This window comes from Nilaparvata lugens, chromosome 9 (genome assembly GCF_014356525.2).
Source record: "Nilaparvata lugens isolate BPH chromosome 9, ASM1435652v1, whole genome shotgun sequence".
Classification (NCBI taxonomy): Eukaryota; Metazoa; Arthropoda; class Insecta; order Hemiptera; family Delphacidae; genus Nilaparvata; species Nilaparvata lugens.
Genome location: NC_052512.1, coordinates 26,100,021 through 26,119,114, shown reverse-complemented (window position 1 = coordinate 26,119,114; position 19,094 = coordinate 26,100,021). Strand labels below are relative to the sequence as shown.

Sequence of the window (19,094 nt, the reverse complement as noted above, 5' to 3'; positions counted from 1 at the left end):
CTTTGGGGGATGAATTATTAATAATTAATAGAGGGTGACTTTGAACGCTTGTTCATGTTTATATTATGATAGTAGGCCCTAAATATCGTACGGGGATGATACCATAGAAAAATAGAAGCTAGCACTTGTATCCTATTTGGTGATACAATCATGATTTTGAAATGGGCAACAACTTAGCCTATGATAGCCAGAATGAATGAAATTGATTCCTTCAACATTTCTCATAAATGACAGTGATAATTACCATTGAACCAATGCTAACAGCTCAAGGAGATTATATTCATAGTAAAGCCTACCTTTATTTATTTACTAGCCGGCAGGCTCGCTTCGCTCGCCATATCCGTCTAGCCAGGGGGCTCCGCCCCCTGGACCCCCGACTGGATCGTCCAAGAACGGGATGGGCAGGCTCGCTTCGCTCGCCTGCATTTTGCATTTGAGCATTTTTATCATATGTTAGGACGATCCAGTCGGGGGTCCAGACTAAACGTCTGGCTAAACGGATATGGCGAGCGAAGCCAGCCTGACGGCTAGTAATATAATATTCCCAGGAATAGCTCTGATTGGAGTATCAGTGCCCAATCAATTTTTCCGCGATAAATGCATTTCAATCTTCAACTTGGTGCCAACCTAACAAAGTCAACTCAACTTATTGCCAACCTGACAAAATTATCAATTTAGTTACCAGTTAACAACTGTTTCGAAGAGGTACTCTCTCTAGATTATAGTTCTATATTAACATATGGAATGGACATTTTTCAATTATAATTAAGAGATTGGAATAAGAAGAATATGCATGCTAAAAGACGAACTTTAAACCCTTAAAAACCACCCTTAGAGTTAAAATATTGCCAAAAGATTTCTTAGTGCGCCTCTAAAGGGTCAACTGAACATACCTACCAAATTTGAACGTTTTTGGTCCGGTAGATTTTTAGTTCTGCGAGTGGGTGAGTCAGTCAGTGAGTGAGTGCCATTTCGCTTTCATATATATAGATTTATTTATTCAACGAGCGTAAGCGAGTTCTCACTTTCGACTTACTGAAGGCCAAAGTCGTTGTCCGTCTATTTGTATGTTCTACAATAATTTTAGAAAGAATTTATCGTTCAGCTTCAAATTTTGAACATGTATTCTCCAAACCTTTTTACAGGTCAAGTTCGTTGGACAACATAATTGACTCACTCCTTCGTCCTTTATCAGGATAAAAAAACATTGAAAGTGCATTAAGAGAAAGAATATCTATTCATATGAGAGTCAAAGAAGTACCAGAGGAGTAATTTTTCATTACAAATAGAATCCCAAATTAAACCTTCTGTCAAATTATTCTTGTAAGAGAATTCATAATTCCATCAACTCTGTATAATTGTTAAAGGTTGATGGTTTCAAAGATTCTAATACAAAAGTTCTTGAGCGAGTTCTTCAACCCAGGGGGTTACTCTTTTATATGCCCAATTCAAAGCATGACAATATTAATCACGAGGTGACCACCTGATTTGAAAATTCTTTAAATTGTAATAGGGTGAAACGACGGTAGAATCTCGTCAAAGCAATTTCGTCAGAATCGTTAATCTGTTCTCTTTTTTCATTTTCATTCCCTTCTTTTTTTCTTCTGCTTCCTACACTTCTCTTCCTACTTCTTCCTCTACGTCTCTTCTTGCTCTCTCCTTGAAAAAATGTCCCATTTTATTCTGTAGGGTATCAATGAAAAGGACAAATTCTTATATCCTATCCCAAGAATGGACGGTCATCTATCTGTCAATCTAGGTTGATACAGTACAATATTTCAAATTACATGTCATCATCAAATTCATTCAATAGTCAGCTGAATTGACTACTATTGTATCAGGTAACCCGTGCTCAGCAAGGGTCCAATTGAAAACTTGACAAACTAAAAACTTGACGAATTGAAAATAGGCCTATAACCATCCTCGGTAAATAAATTAACTATATGCAAAATTTCAAGTCAATCAGTCGAGTAGTTCAAACGTGATAATGCGTCAAACATAAATTTCCTACCCCTACCCCGTACGTGTATAATCCAGTTCTTTCCTTTATTCTATTATATTGAAGAACAAATTAACTCAAGCTGTAAATAGAATTGAAGAATTTATTTATTTGATATCGGGTCACCGAGCTTCGCTCGCTATTTATTTATTGATGAACAGAACACAATTCTTTAAAATGATTAGGGAAGGACTAACAGGCACAGCACAACATTGTTTCCTCCCAGAATTTTGATTTATACACTATAAATAGTCTAAAAGGTAGGTTATGTTCCATACTCTTTGTAATAAATAGAGACCATTGAAGAGCTAGAAAAATGGCTTTTATCGACTAAAATAAACTGAGATAAAATAACAAACTTTCTGATGATTTAGAATAATTCAAACAACTGATTTATGACATATGATTATCATATCACTCTTGAATTCAGGACCAATTTTCAGTCCAAACATTTGAAAACAGAAAAGTTCTAATTTAGATTGTTTACAAACCAAATCGAATAAGAAAATAACACTCACTAATCACTTGAAAGTGTGAATTAATGATTAACTTTGAAAATTATGATATACTCTAATTTTAGAATGATATACCAAGTCTTGTCAACAAATCAGATTATTTCGATCAAGTCGATTGAATTGTCTAGCTAGATAATATTTCTCGCTGATTGATTACACAGCTGGAAATAAATCTGTCTCTCTCCCACACACGCATCTTCTGTCATCGACAGACTACGAAATTATCATGTGCTTTTCCAAGGATGAATAATTATTATCATTTTCATGTCCTTCAGCGAGTTTTCCCAGGGATGATACCTAGTGCAATTGAATTCTTATATCAGAAACCTACTAGTAGTTCTGTGAACAGTAGACCTCACGCAGTATTCTCATCCACAAGTACCTGATTGAAACTATAGACCTTATGGAAATACAGCAATAGACTGCCTTCTCCACACATCTGTGTAATCACTTGTCAGCTGATTTATGATGAATAATATTCTATAGTCTGATTTTTTACTCTTATATTGGCGTATGAAGGAGTCTCCTTTTTCCTTTTATATTATCCTTGAAATGCAAAATTTCCAAAAACCTTGTATATACGTCGACGCGCAATTAAAAAAGGAACATACCTGTCAAATTTCATGAAAATATATCAACGCTTTTTGCCGTAAATGCACAACATATAAACATTTAAACATTAAAACATTAAGAGAAATGCCAAACCGTCGACTTGAATCTTAGACCTCACTTCGCTCGGTCAACTATGATCCAAATTTTGTGGAAATCGTTAGAGTCGTTTTCGTGATCCGTTGGTCATAAATATAACCAAATTTATAAACAAAAATACAAATATATAACCAAATATACAGAAATTGCTCGCTCATAATAGGATTTATAGATGGAAATTTGGATTTTCTTTTAATAATAATTAATAGGATTTAATCATTCAGGATTAGCCTACACAACTTACAGAAAAGTATACCACAGGCTTATACGCCAAAAACCTTTCCAATTCTAATTTATACAACAGTCCAAGTGTATCTAGGTTATGTGTCACTCCAACATTCCTCAATTACACACTAAAATTACAATTCAAAACACACAAAAATCATTTTCAAATAAAAAAAATACTTCTAGATTGAATTAAATCAATTACAAATATTCAGAAAATTCAAAACTTTGAAAAAACTATAAAATTCTGAGACCGAAAAGACAAACACACAAGGAATGGACCAAAGAAGCTACGACTGGCAGCAATGCTGGAATGGGGAACATAGATGTCACATATATGTAATGCTGACAATATGAAGTGAATGTCACTGTGGGCCGATTCTTCATTTTTTGTCCCTTTTCACTCGCCTGTAAAGGGGAAGGACGAAGGGCCTGGAGAAAGAGGGAATGTGTGAGAGAGTGAGAGAATCAGTCGGTGAAAAAGAGTGGGGGAATTGTGGAGTGTCCTGTAGTCTGGTTGCAGGCAGTCAGTCTGTCGTGTGTCTCCGTCGAAACAAGTCACTCTCGTTCCGTTTTCAACTCTGTTCCTTGGTTCGATTCACAAAAACCAATAACATTGTAGAATCGTCGGCTATTTTTTTTTAGAAAAGTCTATAAATTTGTAGAAAATATTTTATAATTGATTTTGCTGCTACTGGTTTTCATAAAACATCATACTGGCCGTCTCAACAGTTAGTTGAAAATGTATTCGCTTCTCAATTACTGGGTGAGTCTTTGAAAATATATCAGTTCTCTTAATAGGATGTTATAATATTGTTATTTGCTATTTGTTGTGACTATGAGGTGCATAATTAGTCATATTTTGTGTGAGACTATGGTTTCCCTAGTCTAGGTTGCTCAAGTTTGTTGTTAATAACTAACAAAATATTTTTGTCTATAAATACTATTAAATTCGTTCAATAGTCAATAAAAACTATATCAATAAACATGAAATAATCGTATTCATCATGTAGCATTCATTTCTAACTGTATATGTTCAATTGAAATTATTGAGGACCCATCATGAACTTTGAGATCAATTCACTCAGTTTGGGTTGTTAACTGGCGCTTGGTTAAGTTCATACTTCATTTATTACAATGAAGAACCACACAATTTTAATCAAGAATACTCATAAGTAGTATATCAAGTTGTTTGTTGTAACTCGTCAAATAACTAGTTGTAATACAGTTGTATTTGTTTGGTTTTTATAGGTCTGTGTGAAAATCTAGTCTTATTCACGGGGATTTTGTAAGAGTTGTAATAATCATTAATAATTGATAACTGTGGATCCATTATGATATAGGTTTTAAACATTACAATCGATGGTCAATTTCATATCAATATATCTATTTATTTATTTCATTCCACAATCACAATATCAAATTAATGATTGGGAGAGAATCAACAGGATGAACACGAAAGTGTTTCTCTCCATAATTTTGATCTCCAAATAGTCCAAATGAGGTTATGTAAACACATTTATTGATATGATCCTTCCTAACCCAAAACTGTTTTTCTCCATAATTTTGATGTCCGAATGAGGTTATGTAAACATATTTATTGATATGACCCTTCCTAACATTGAGTATAAACAGAAGAACCTGAACATCAAAATGTAACAATGTGGCACCAAATGTGTTGTGAGTGAGACACCAATAATGTAATACAGTTCTATGCTTCAAATTATTTGGGGAATTGATTCAGTTTAAAGTTCAATTGAATCAGAGGAAAAGGGTATTGATAGTTCGAATTGATTCATCGATTACTAGAAACTAGTTTCTAGTTTCTAGCAACTACAAATGGAAAATGCAATTAAAGATTGATTGATTGATAGTCAATTGATATTCAAATCAATCATCTATACTTTCTCCACTAAATTGAATTTACTTCCAATTTTTTAAGTTATATTGTAAATATTTATTATTCTATTTTTAGTTCCGAACTATTTCTCATTTCATAGACAGACTTGTCTATGTGAGGAAAATTCACAAGTGTTTTATATTATTTATACATGGACTGCATTTGTAATGATTTTGTGAATAAAACGCAATTTGAATTTGAAAGTCTATAGAACAAATAGGAATGAATTGTGTTTTGTGTATCATTAAATAAATAAAAGAGATTGTTCTACGTTCTACCTCTCAATACAGGGTTATGTTTGTAGAGTTTCAGGTATTTTGAAATCCTTTTGATTGTGTATTTTGTTTGAGTTTGTACTCTCTAATAATGTATTGTGTTGCATGTGTGTTTGTTTAAGACTGATACATTGTGTGAGCTCTTGAAATAGGCCTACATACTAGAAATCTGCCATGGAACTTCTGTAGTAGACCTACTTCACTATATTATTCTATATTAATAGCATTCTAGTATTCAGTATTTCAGAATTATAGTATTTTTATACTATCCTCTAGTAATCCAATTGGTTTATCGATAAAGGTCGGAAAACATCATTCGTGATTATTTTGTTGATTACTGTTGGTTATTTGCTTATTGTTGACTGGTAGGAAACCTGTGCTCCGCGAGGGTCTATTTTAAAACTTGACAAACTGAAGACTTGACGTAATGAAATCTTGAAGAATTGAAAATAGGCCTATAACCATCCTCGGTTGATTATAAATCTATATGAGAAATTTAAAGTTAATCAGTGCAGTAGTTGAGACGTGGAGTGATGATGCGTCAAACATAATTCTACCATCCCGTACGTGTATAAGCCAGTTCTTTCCTCTCGTAGTATAGACTATCATTTTTACTGTAACTTGTCTACTCTACTGTAGTTCTTAATCCAATGAAAAGTGGAGATGGGTGATACAGATCAGTGTAACATAGTAAAATTACATTTTTCCAATAATTGTGGGGTACTTTTGAAATTTCTCCAATAATTCTGAACCAGCTGGGTGTCCCATTATAACATCTCACCCCTCAAGTAGGCTGGGTACACTTCCAAATTACGTTAAGAATGAAATAAGTTTCTATCGTTTTTCGAACCGACTTCAAGTAACTTAGCCCTCATGATTATGCATAATTATGTTTCATAATTCTGTTACCTGAAATAGTTTCTAATATTTGGAAATTTTTCGATGAATTTTATCCCTTATTCGAAAACCATAAAATCCGTTGTTCATTTTTGGCCTTTGAAAGCATTACATGTTTGAATTTCAAAAGGCGTCATGTTAGTTTTCAATTAGCACTTAATAGTTTATCCGGGTAGAACAGTACAGAACCTAATTAGGGCTTCTATAGGCTATTATAGTAATTGTTTGAAAGACTACCGTAGTTGAAAGTTCGTATGAATTTCATTCTTATTGTGTGTGAGACTCTTCAATAATTATTGCTCTACTAGATCAACACGTATTGAGAGTTATCAATCGAATGTTGACAATGTATATTATGATATAAAAACAATTGGGAAAGGAACAGTTCTGGGCTTCAAGCCTGTTGTTCCTTTCACAATCATTCATAGTTGAGAATGATATTGTTTCTATCAATATATAGATTAATATAAATTAATGATATTCTTTTCATTCCTCTCTATGTATTCTTAATGTAGCAAGGAATAGTAAAACCATAGAGAAACAATAGCGTAAGTAGATATCTCATGGTATGGAGAATTTATGTCGCAACTTTTACTGTTATCTCAAGCCGATTACTGTCGTTTATTGTCAATTTTACTGTTTTGTTGGGGTGAGAGTGTATGAACGGCACAATTTGAGAGACTACCAGCGTCACACAGCTGCATGGGAAAGAACTACGTGAACTATCGGCTTGGGATAACAGTAAAAGTTGCGACATAAACGCCCTATACCATGGGATATCTACTTATGCTATCGTTTCTCTATGGTAAAACTTACAGACTTATCCTATGCAGGCTACTTGCAACTTAATATTATTCATTAGTTATGTATATAGATGAAAAAATTGGGTGAATCTTGAAAGAGTTTGAAAGCCAGATGAACTTGACCTTTTTAGTTTATTCCATTATTAATCCAGTAATTACTGTGAAAATATGATATTCTACTAATGGTCTCTGTTGTAATGAAAACACAGGGATTTTGTCGAAAATATCTTTTATTTATTGTAAAATAAGAAACATGTTTAGACACCAATAGTTATCTTCAGTGTGAAAAAATAGAAAAAATTTTTTTTTTAAATTTTTCACATCGTAAATGACACTATTGATGTCGAAACATGTTTGATTTTTTACAATAAATGATATTTTTTCAAAAAATTCCAGTGTTTTCATTATGGATAGATATCACAACATCTCACAATCAACATTATCTGAAGTTTCTATTGGAGGCTATCAGTAGAAGTTCCACATCTATTAAACATCATTATAATCTTCAATAGTATCAATACTTGATATACAGTCGAACCTCTGTATAACGAAGTAGATTATCCCGACAAAAAATTCGCTGCAGAGAGGTATTCGTTATTGAGAGGTTGTTCTGTCAAGAAAACTGCCACGATCTTATGGATTTTGTAATATTGTATCACGGCGGTAAATAAATGAATATGGGACATACATTTATTTCCAAGAAGCTTGATTTGTACTATCAGTTGAGTTTAATCAACGTACTCAGTAGCAATATTTTTCAACTCCATTACCAAAGTTATTTTACTAATTTTTACACTACTGTTCGATTGAACACAAAATACGGTAATTTTGTCAATAACTTCACTATAAATACTATAATAACTCAAATTTCCTATCTTTTAATGTTTTATTTGAGAAAGTGAGTAATTTTCGGTTGAATTCTGCATTTGAATAAAACTTTATGTTCAATAAACGACTCACATATATTCAAATAGTCGAACATGTTGTCTGATACTATTTTTCAGTTTTAATCCTTGCCTGTTATTCTGAAAGCTTCTAGAACTTCTTGATCTGACAGATTCTTCTCCTCAGGTTCGTCACAGCCATCATAGTCAGTTCGAAGGATTGAAATGTGTGACGAAAGCAAGAATGGAAAAGTCCTGTCATTCACCTACCTGGTCTACAAATGACAAGTTCTTGGGATTCAATTTCCAGTAACTTGCATTCAATTTCCGACATGTGTTTCAACCTCTATTGACCACCCTACCACCCTATCTTCTTCCTACCCGAATTGCCATTATTTTTAGTCTATTGAACTTTCTGCTGAAACTAAACAATTCCTTAAAAATGACCGTCTGTTTCCTATACACACTTCATTTTGTATGTTGGAGTCTAGAGAAAACTATGTTGTTGAGAGGTCTGAAATTCGTTAAATAGAGGTAAATAAGCAGCCAAAACTCTAAAATGTCATGGGACCAGGTGAAAATTCGTTGTGTGGAGGATTTCGTTAAGTGGAGGTTCGTTATAGAGAGGTTCGACTGTATTTGTTTTTGATATTGGAGGAATCTCTATCAAGCACCAGTGTTGGGTACAGTTTCTGTGATGTTTTCAATGTAGGTGTTTTTATGTGTTTATGAGTTAGCTGCGGTCTAGGCCGGCTTTGAAACCAATGGAACATATTTTTTGTGTCTTCTCTACATCATCAACTTCGCCTTCCCTTTTTCTCATCACGTTCTCAATAGCCAGCTGGTCTACCTGTCTTTTGTTTCTCTTTTTTCACTCCTTGTTTCTTTTTTTGAGTGCATTTGGCAATCAGACCCCTTGTAGCGCGCATTCATTCTGGGTTTGTCACATTACAAATGGTTTCGAAAACCTTCAAAGGTAGACTATATCTGCCGAACAAAGTCAGAACTTATTCTTGTTCTTCTTCTTCCTTCTCTTCCTCCTCCTCCTCCTTTTTCATCTCCCCTTCTCCTTCTTCTTCTTCCTCTTCCTCATCCTTCTCTTCCTCTTCTCCTCCTCCTCTTCCTCATCATCCACTCTTCTTTCTTTTTCTCCTCCTCTTTTCTTTCTTCTTTTTCTTCTTTACCTCCTCCTCCACCTCCTCCTCCTCTACCATCTCCTCCTCCTCCTCCTCCTCCTTCCACTATTCCTTCTTTTTCATCCCCCTTCTCATTCTTCTTCATCCTCCTCTTCCTCCTCCTCCTCCTCCTCGTCCTCCTCCTGCCACTCTTCCTTCTTTTTCTCCTCCTCTTTTTCATCTTTACCTCCTCCTCCTCCTACTCCTCCTCCCCCTTCATCATCCTTCATCGCCTCCTCCTCATCATCCTTCATCTTTTCCTCCACTCCTTCCACCTACTCCTACTTCTCCTTCTCTTTCTCCTACTCCTTCTCCACCTCCTCCTCTTTCTCCTCCTCCTACTCTTCCTCCTCCACCTCCTCTTTCTCCCAAAGTTATTTTACAAAACTCCTCCTCCTCTTCCTCCTCCTCCTCCTTTTTCTCCCAAAGTTATTTTACAAAACTCACCAAAATTTTGGAATCATTCTGTCAGAAGCTAATCATGTGAAAATTCTCCATTTTTTGACCCACGGAGCCGTTTTGAATCGTGTGAAGATTGCGAACTAACCGAGGTTCTAAAATAGTATCTTAAGTCACAATGATGGGAAGAGGCCTTTTGCAGGCGAGAATGATGTTTCTAGTCGAGGCGTTAGCCGAGACTAGAATTTCATTCAAGCACTGCAAAAGACATTCACGTCCAAGTAACTTACACTATTTTTTGTCATAGTAATATAGAAAAGAATAATTGAGAAACAGAAAACATTACCTGCTTGTATTGACATTACTACATGCATGCTATAGACATAACCTAGTTTACAAGTTTCGAATCAGGAATTTCTTGATTGTAGTTGATAAAATTTCCACCTGGAGCGCTAAAAGGCGGTTTTCGTACCAGTTTTGCCATTCCTAATAATTCGGAACTAGGAAACATACTCGACTGTAAAGAAAACATATGATATTATTACAGTATAGTATACTGTAATGAGAATCATATGTTTATTTGTTCTACAATCAGCTGTTTACCGGCTTGATTTCATGGATGTAGAACAGCTGAAATCGAATGACTATGACAAAAAATATATTAATTTAAGTTGTATGAATCAGGATTGGAACCGTTTTGGGCGTGAGCCTGTGGTATTTTTCTGTAAGTTGTGTAATTCTGAATGATTTAATAAATAAGTTGTTTATTTGTGTGTTGCAGGAGCCCCACGGAGCCGTTCTGGATCGCTGGAACATCTGCACTCCCGAGGAGGAGCCACTCGTTCTGCAGCAATTCCTAAGGTTCGGCGAAACACGAGCGATCACCCAGCAACTGTTGCTGCATGGCCTGTCCGGCATGGACGGACGCCTCGGCCATCTTCCCCGGATAGAGTCCGACATCAAGAAGTTCATTGAAAGGGCTGCCACTGGCGGGGGAGCAGGAGGAAGGAGTGAGGAGAGAAGACGTGAGAGAGGAGGAGAACGAGATCTCAAAGACGAGCCGAAAATTACGATCAAACCGATTCAAAGTCTCCAACAACCGCAGTCTCATCAGGTAAACATAACATATCATATTTTATTGTATTTTACTTTTAGGGCCACTTTTAAATATAAATCTCAGTACCCTTTTAAATTATTCTATTACAACACGTTTAAAAATGGCATGAATGTCCGAAACATGATGTGATAAAATGATTTGAAAAGATATCATATTTATTCCATACTAGCAGGTAACCCGTGCTTCGCAAGGGTCTTTCTTAAAACTTGACGTAATGAAATCTAGAAGAATTCAGATTAGGCCTATAAGAATCCTCGGTTGATTAAGAATTTATATGCTGCATTTCAAGTGAATCAGTATGACCACCTTTCAATTAAAAAAAGGAGTTGGATTCAAAATGGCAGGAAAAATTTGGGCGTGACGGAAAACCTGTTTTTATCATTCGAAAAGGATCCCCAATCATACGTATCTTCCAATTTCCCTTTCAAGAGAAATCTTCTGCTGCTTCCATATAAACATAAATAATTGAAAACTTGACAAACTGAAAACTTGATGTAATCAAATCTTGGAGAATTTAAAATTGGTCTATAACCACCCTCGGTTAAGCAAGAATCTATATGCAAAATTTCAAGTTAATCAGTCCAGTAGTTCTGACGTGATAATGCGTCAAACATAATTTCCCTATACTTTACATCTGTAAAGGCTACGTTTATAATCCAGTTCTTTACTTTATCATAGTATAAAAGATGATACATGGATGGATGATCATTGTTATTTTACTAAAATATAGAATAAGTTGAATAGTTTCCCTTTCAGAGGGAGTTTTGACAACCCACAAAACTCATTTTCCATTCGAAGATATAACGAAAAGGTGCATATGACCTTCTTTTTTGCTCAGCTTGCCAAAATACCCCTCATTCCAATATTAAAATTTTCGACTGACTGTACAGTGAGTCAGTCATTCTATCAGGGCTCGAATAATTTTGAAATTTTAATTAAATGAAAATGGAAGAATATAATTTATTTATGTAAATAACATCACCTTTATTCAAAGACATATTAACTGCATGCGTTTCCATATTGCCGATACAGCATTGATGAAACTGTAGACGTTTATTTAGCACTTTGTCTCAAAAATTGTTCTAGCTGAAAAATTAATAATTCATGCCACATGTAAGCCTAAACATTGCATCAGGAAAACGAAGTTTCAAAAATATGTTTTTCAGGTAGAAAGCAATATAGAAACAGATGTTCCTTTTTTAATTTCGACTATATGATTTGGTGATTCTTTTATGAAATCGTATGTATCATTATTGAAGTTTGAACATCAATTCTGAAAACTCTAGAAGGAAAATTGAAATTTGAACTTCCAGGTCCACGAGATTGATATTTTTAGAATCTATGTTCAAAATTTGGAGATCTAAGTCATTCCCGTTTTTCGGGTATGCAATCCACAGGTTGGCATGTTTTGATGCGAACAAACGAACACACGAACAAACGAACAAACACAACCCTACTCTCTCTTATTATATAGATTCTCTATTATTTGTACAAACACTTATCAGTGTAATGATAGGGATGGGAGAGAAAATGAATAACCCATAGAGGCAATGAAATATTGTCAAGTGTTAAGAGAAATTAGAATCAATGTAATTGATAGATTGATTGCCTCCATTGAGGGCGGAGTTAGGACTTCAAATCTTCTCTGCCTCACAACCCTTATCATTCCATACAAATACTATGAATAACATAATCAAGATTATTATAAAAATTAAAAAATTGAACAGATAATCTAAAATTCAAATTGATAACATGATAAACAAAGCGAAGCTTGCTCGCATATCAATTTATTTCTAGTGATTTATTGTTAATGGCAAGTTGATAAAGCTTCAAGTATGGGAACAGTATTAAAATAATTATAATTTCAATCAATCAACTACGGTAATAGGCTAAAACCAATAAATTCAATACAACTAAGGTCGATGGAATCTAATCATAGTATATTCGAAGAGCCGAGATAATTTGATAAACAAACATGCGTGTGTGATAGTGGATCATAGAGCAGTAGATCTATTCATAATAGTCACTTAACATCTTTGTCTTGGTCTGAATCACAATACGTGATTCACAGCCAATAAAAGTATTCTGATTTGATACTATATTATTTACATAATTTGATTGTATGGTATGAGATGTAGTATTTCTCCATGATTGAAAGAATAAGAGGTTGATGTTGTTAATACCACTATATTTGTTCAATTTTTTTTTTAAATTGCAGAACCAGGTTTCATGACAATACCTGCCATATCTGTTCACCTGCTTTTGTAATTTGAATTAGTTTTTGAAGAAATATAGTGGTAATGACAACATCAAAGCTACAAGTTCAACTGATATGATCGACAAAGTTACAAGTACAAATGATATGACTGATCACTTTTATACCACATGAAAGGAACATGTCATTGGTGTATCTTCTTTTGATGAACGGTAACTTTACAGACTCACTCTACTGTGAAGTGTTTTTGTATAATTAAATTATTTTGATTCATGCTATTTTGTTTTGTTTTAGGTGCCGTTGAGACAGACATCTCCGCCACCATCACAGAAGCCACATGTACCACCACCTCCCGTCCCTTCGATGAGCTTCCTAAAACTGCCACAGACCAACGGACCTCTCCCAGCATCTCCCCCAAACAGCATCTCAAACAGTCCGGTCAGTGTGTCACCGCTCAATCGACTCCAAAACATGCAACCGTTCGACTTCAGGAAGCTCGCATCAGCGCCAAACGTCAAAGGCAGTCCTGAAAGACGGAGGACTTCGGAAACCTCGGACACAAGTCCTCCAGGGCTGATGAACTTGGTTGTTACCAGCCCTGTACCACAACCCACCCCTTTGCCACCCCCTCCGCCCACCCACACCACCATCCCTCCACCTCCTGCCACAGGGGTCCATCCAGCTCCTCTCGATCTACACAGTGGTGCAACCACTGCAGCATCTTCAGAGTTTGGCTCTGATGATGACGATGATAACACAACCATCGATGACGATTCACACAGTGCATTGAATTTGAGTCGAGACGCTCCTCAAAAGTTACCAAGTTCACGACAGGGACGTCCGCCAGGGTCGGCGCATCACCGCAAAACTAGCACACCTGTCAAACGTCAATGGGGGTCATCCAGTTTGCCACTCAACTTGGGCACTCAGCTGATCAACCCAGCCACCGGCAAGAAACGGGTGCAGTGCAATGTTTGCCTCAAGACATTCTGTGATAAGGGTGCACTCAAGATTCATTTCTCAGCTGTGCATCTGAGGGAGATGCACAAGTGCACTGTGGAGGGTTGCAACATGATGTTCAGCTCCAGAAGGTCCAGGAACCGACATAGTGCCAACCCCAACCCCAAACTTCATTCACCTCATTTGCGCAGGAAAATATCCCCTCATGATGGCAGAACTGCTCAATCCCACCCTCTCTTCCCACCAATCCCACCTTCTGCCCTCAATCCTCTCACCTTTGGCTCTTTCCCCCTCCTCACCCCTCCACCACAGGCAGCCGTTCTTGACTTGAAACAAAGTCTGGATCTGAGTCTTGGCAGCAGGAAGGACAGCATGTCCGAGGAGTACATGATGGATGAAGACGACGAAGAGGGTATTGTGGTGGTGGGAGAGGATGAGGACAACTATGACAAACCACCAAGCACTGAAGGCAGTATGGTGGGAAATGAGGAGGTTGGTAGCAAACGATTGAAAATGTCGGAGTCTGATGTGGATATTGATGATTATAATGATGAAAGTAATGAAGATTCGTTGAGTGTGAGGCCTGAAACGAAGGTGACCAGGAAAAGAAAAAGCCAAAATCCCACTCGATGTGCTCAACCATCAGTCATGATGACTGACGAGGAGGGCAACAGTGATGAAGAATCTTCCAATGATGTTGTTTTCCCCAACATGGAAGACACTACTTCAAGGAACACTGTTGATGAAGATGAAAAGACTGATAACAATTTTCAGATGGAAAACAACAATGAAAATTGCAATAATATTGAGAAAGCTGAGGATATGTCGATGAAAACAAGAGGGGATAATATGGCTTTGAAGGAACAAGCAAAAGAGAGAAGACTGTCAATGGAGGAGGATGATGGGACCACAGTTGAAAAAAACGGGCTGGGTCACCATCAGAATCATCACCATCAACTAGATCAAGATGATGTTGATGATGCTGATGGTGAGTACAACAAAGCTCGGGTCTCACCTAAGGATGACCATGTTGGAGAAGGCAATGATAGTGAGAAAAAAAACGTGGATGAGAGAATTGATGCAGATGATTATTCACAGCAAGAAGGTGAAGTTAGAGATGAGAAGAAAGATACAACAAACAACAATGAAGATTCCTGTAATGCATTGAGGCAACTGGAAAATTTGTCTCAAACTCGATTTGGTGAATGCAGTCCAACAAGATCTCAATCACGTGAATCAGCTTCAGCCTCTGTATCAGACTGTGGATCAGATGACAATGGTGATGTTGTTTATGGACATTTTGAGGATGGCACATTTATACGTGCCATGGATGTGCCCATTGACAAAGACAACCCACGTATGTGCACTGCTTGTGGAAAGGTCTTCCAGAACCACTTTGGCGTGAAAACACACTACCAAAATGTGCATCTGAAGTTGATGCACAAGTGCACTGTGGATGGATGCAATGCCGCATTTCCATCCAAGCGTAGCAGGGATAGACACAGTGCAAACTTGAATCTTCACCGGAAACTACTGTCAACTTCTCTGGGAGACAAAGTGCCAGGAAATGTGTTCCTGGATGGTAATGCTGGGTTCCATGCTGATATATTATCCAGGATTTATGGAGGGGAACCAGGGGGACTAGGTCATCATGCACTGCCACCTCCAGGATTACTCAATGGAGACCATCTCCCACCCCATCCCCCAATCTTCATGCCACATCTAGGGTACTTCCCTCATTTAGGTGCTCCACTCAACGGGCATTCATCCAGGTCCAACTCTCCGCCTTCCCCCGGGTCACTCTCCAACCTCAAAGACGAGGACAGTGGCTATCTACCCTGCAAGTTCTGCCAGAAAAGTTTGCCAAATCCCTCGCTTCTGCAGGAACACTACCATCAGTTCCATTCGGCAGAAATGGCATCATGTCCCAACCCTGGCTGTGGACGAATGTTCACATCCCAGCGGAAGCGCGACCTGCACTGTGAGAGGGACTGTCTACATCGACAAAGCCTCTCGTGACCCATTCCCTTGTCTATATGGTGGTAAATTAGGCCATTCTACACCGATAACCGTCTATTCTACTCAAAATCATCACTTGTAGATCTCCACTAGAGAATGTGTTTTAATATGATGGATGACATTCTATTCTAAAAAATTACCCCTAATATATAGAAAAGAGATTGTACCGTGTCATTGTGGTAAACTAGACCAATATACTCAAAGGACAACCTTTAATTCTAAAAATATTATCACTCATATTTCACAGATTTTCAAAAGAGATTCGTGTTCCCTCAGGCTGAACAATTCTAGATTGTCTACGGTATTAAAAATTGTGATGCCATTAGGATGAAATATTTCGAGCAAAATAAACAATATTACAGCATTTGTTCTCATAAATTTTGAATCCTGTGTTTTGCTAATTTCGAAAATTGTGTATAATATTTTTGGATTCAATATTGCTAGTTGGTTCAGAGGATTAAATTTATCAGAACTTATATAGTATTTGAACAAATTGTTTGAATCCATTATACAAATGGTTCGATAAAATAAATATTTGTGTTATTTTTTTTTAGAATTAGAATACTCGATATTTGAATTTAAAATGTCAATAAATTATACTGTACAACAATACGAACAAACTGGTAACAAAATTATGTATAGCTAGGTATAAATGCAATCCAATTTTCCATAGAATCTGGAAATCAAGTTATCCGTGTATGATGATGTTTTTTTCAGTAAATCGATGGTATAAGTTTGATAAGTGGTTATTGTTATAAGTAGTAATGAGACTTGTTTGACATGCACACTTTTTTACTTGCGTACAAAAAGTCTGAAAACTGGTTGTTTCGCACTGAACAGTTACTACAATTGTATTAGGCCTACCGGTACATGTAAATACGTAAAAGCATGATTATATCTGCGAATAGATGAGACTTGTAGATATGAAGAAGGTCATGGGATAATGAATTCAACATAATCTTTCCAAAAATTCGAATTCGGTTAGAGTTCCCGAGAGATTTTATCCCTATGTCTCAATGTGTTTCCTATGATACATTACAATTGTTCATATATGTTTGTAAATATTCTTGATAATCAAACGTTTGAATGTGATAGTTAATTTTAATTTGCTCTTTCAATTTCGGCTTGCTCGGATGGATGGTTCTTTACATCGAGTGTTCAATGAAAATAGAGTTTACTGATATTCAATACCCAAGATTTTCCATTTCCATTATAACATTGGCTTAACGTGTTACTTCCTTAAAATGCTCATTGTGGAATGTCTGATCATTCAATACTGGGAATAAATATATCAATATGGATGATGACACTCGAAAGAAAGGAGGAAATTGCGGAAATTCATGTAACTCAAAGTGTTTTCCACATAATTGAAAATAAATTCAAATTTGGGAATGATTTGAAACTTGTAAAGAATCAACAATCTCAATAAGCGAACAACTAAATCAAAATAATAATCTATGTCGTATTATAAAGTTATAGCTACTAATATTAATGATAACAAATTGTGTGTTCTAAGTAGGGTGATATCAATGTAAATTTTTCACTCATATAATTGTTTTTAATTCAAGGCTATTTGTTTATATTTATTTTAATTTTATAATAGATGTATTTGTATAGCATATAAATTCACGTGTACCTTCCTTTGTATTTTGTAAATAGTACGTTTTCTCCTAATAAAAAAAAACTATTATTTAATTCTCGCTGTAAAATTTGCGTTGTGTTCGGTACCTAGAGAAATACTCATAAACAGAATGTACAGTTATTATAAAAACTATATACGTAAATTAATGTAAATTGTTTTATGTATAATTGATAATTCAAATCACATAGTTATGATGTAATTACTAGAGTAGAGTACTTGGAAGCTTGCGATAGAAAATTTACAAAAAATTTGCATTTAATATTCGAAATTTTAGAATGCGTATGAAACTGAGGGTTTCAAGAGCATTATCTTGAACTGAGATACATGATTTGCAAAATACCACCTAATTGAAAATGATTATCATTTATCGTAATACTATCTAGGCTATTAATTGTATTCGATATGACAATGTATGTATTCTACTGTATGTACTTAATTTTAAGCATTTGCATTATTAATTGTTTAATTAAATGAATATTACATGAATGTTGTGATTTTATTATAATAATTATTATACATTATGAATATTGCATAAATTTATTATCGATAAAGGCTATTAATTGGCTACCAAGTTGAATATCAAAATATGTGAATCGATTGTATCATGAAAATTTTCACGAACTAGAGCTGGATATGTTGTAACGGCTCAGACTTTTAAAATACTTAATAAAACATTATTAGATTAACTCTGGTTTATTATTGTGCCTCTTTATCCCAACTAGCCCAACTACATTGAAGCTGAGGGGCCGGTTTCCGAGCTCGGGATTTAGCTAAGTTCTAGACTTTAAACAGAAGATTGGCTTTCCGAAACGGGGCGTAGTCGTAGTCCACGCCGTATTGCTGATGTATAGTATATGCTGAAATATTGCTGATCTTTCGAATTTTACTTTTCCTACAGTTACGTTGAAAAGTGGCCATTGCTGCACTGATTACAGAACGCAAAGAATCACTTTTCCGCTCTAGTGCGGGAAAAATTTTTCTGCACTCCAGATTTGCAACATGGCAACGCAAAATACTTAGTAGGTTATATGGAGCAACAGTGCAGCAAAATCAAAATGAAGTTGGTAACAGTGACTGCTGTGGCTGCTATAGTGAGCAGAGGTGCAACCAAGCACAACGCGCTAATTATTATTCATTATATATTATAACCAAGGACAACATTTTTATTCAATTTGACAAAAAATTAAGGTTTTTATCAATAATAAAATTACACAGAAAAACATTTGATGCATTTCAGGCAATATTACCCATAATTACCCACTTTTCATATTCAATGGTAACTGTAGGAAAAACTTAATGTGAAATACGTGCGCAAAGTTCTTCTGCTGCACTCAAGAAACCATTCCGCCCTCGCCTACGGC

General features: G+C 35.8%; 1 protein-coding gene across 2 annotated transcripts in view; it reads left to right on the top strand.

Annotated features, from left to right (window-relative positions):
* LOC111055928 (zinc finger protein basonuclin-2-like) overlaps positions 1-18,419 on the top strand; it is a 436,060-nt gene extending 417,641 nt beyond the window's left edge. For both annotated transcript variants that reach the window (XM_039435714.1, XM_039435713.1), the window contains 2 exons: positions 10,562-10,894; positions 13,407-18,419. In XM_039435714.1, the coding sequence (XP_039291648.1) occupies positions 10,562-10,894; positions 13,407-16,091 (3,018 nt within the window). In that variant the 3' untranslated portion in view covers positions 16,092-18,419. The remainder of the gene's footprint in view (positions 1-10,561; positions 10,895-13,406) is intronic.
* The last annotated feature ends 675 nt before the right edge of the window (positions 18,420-19,094 follow it).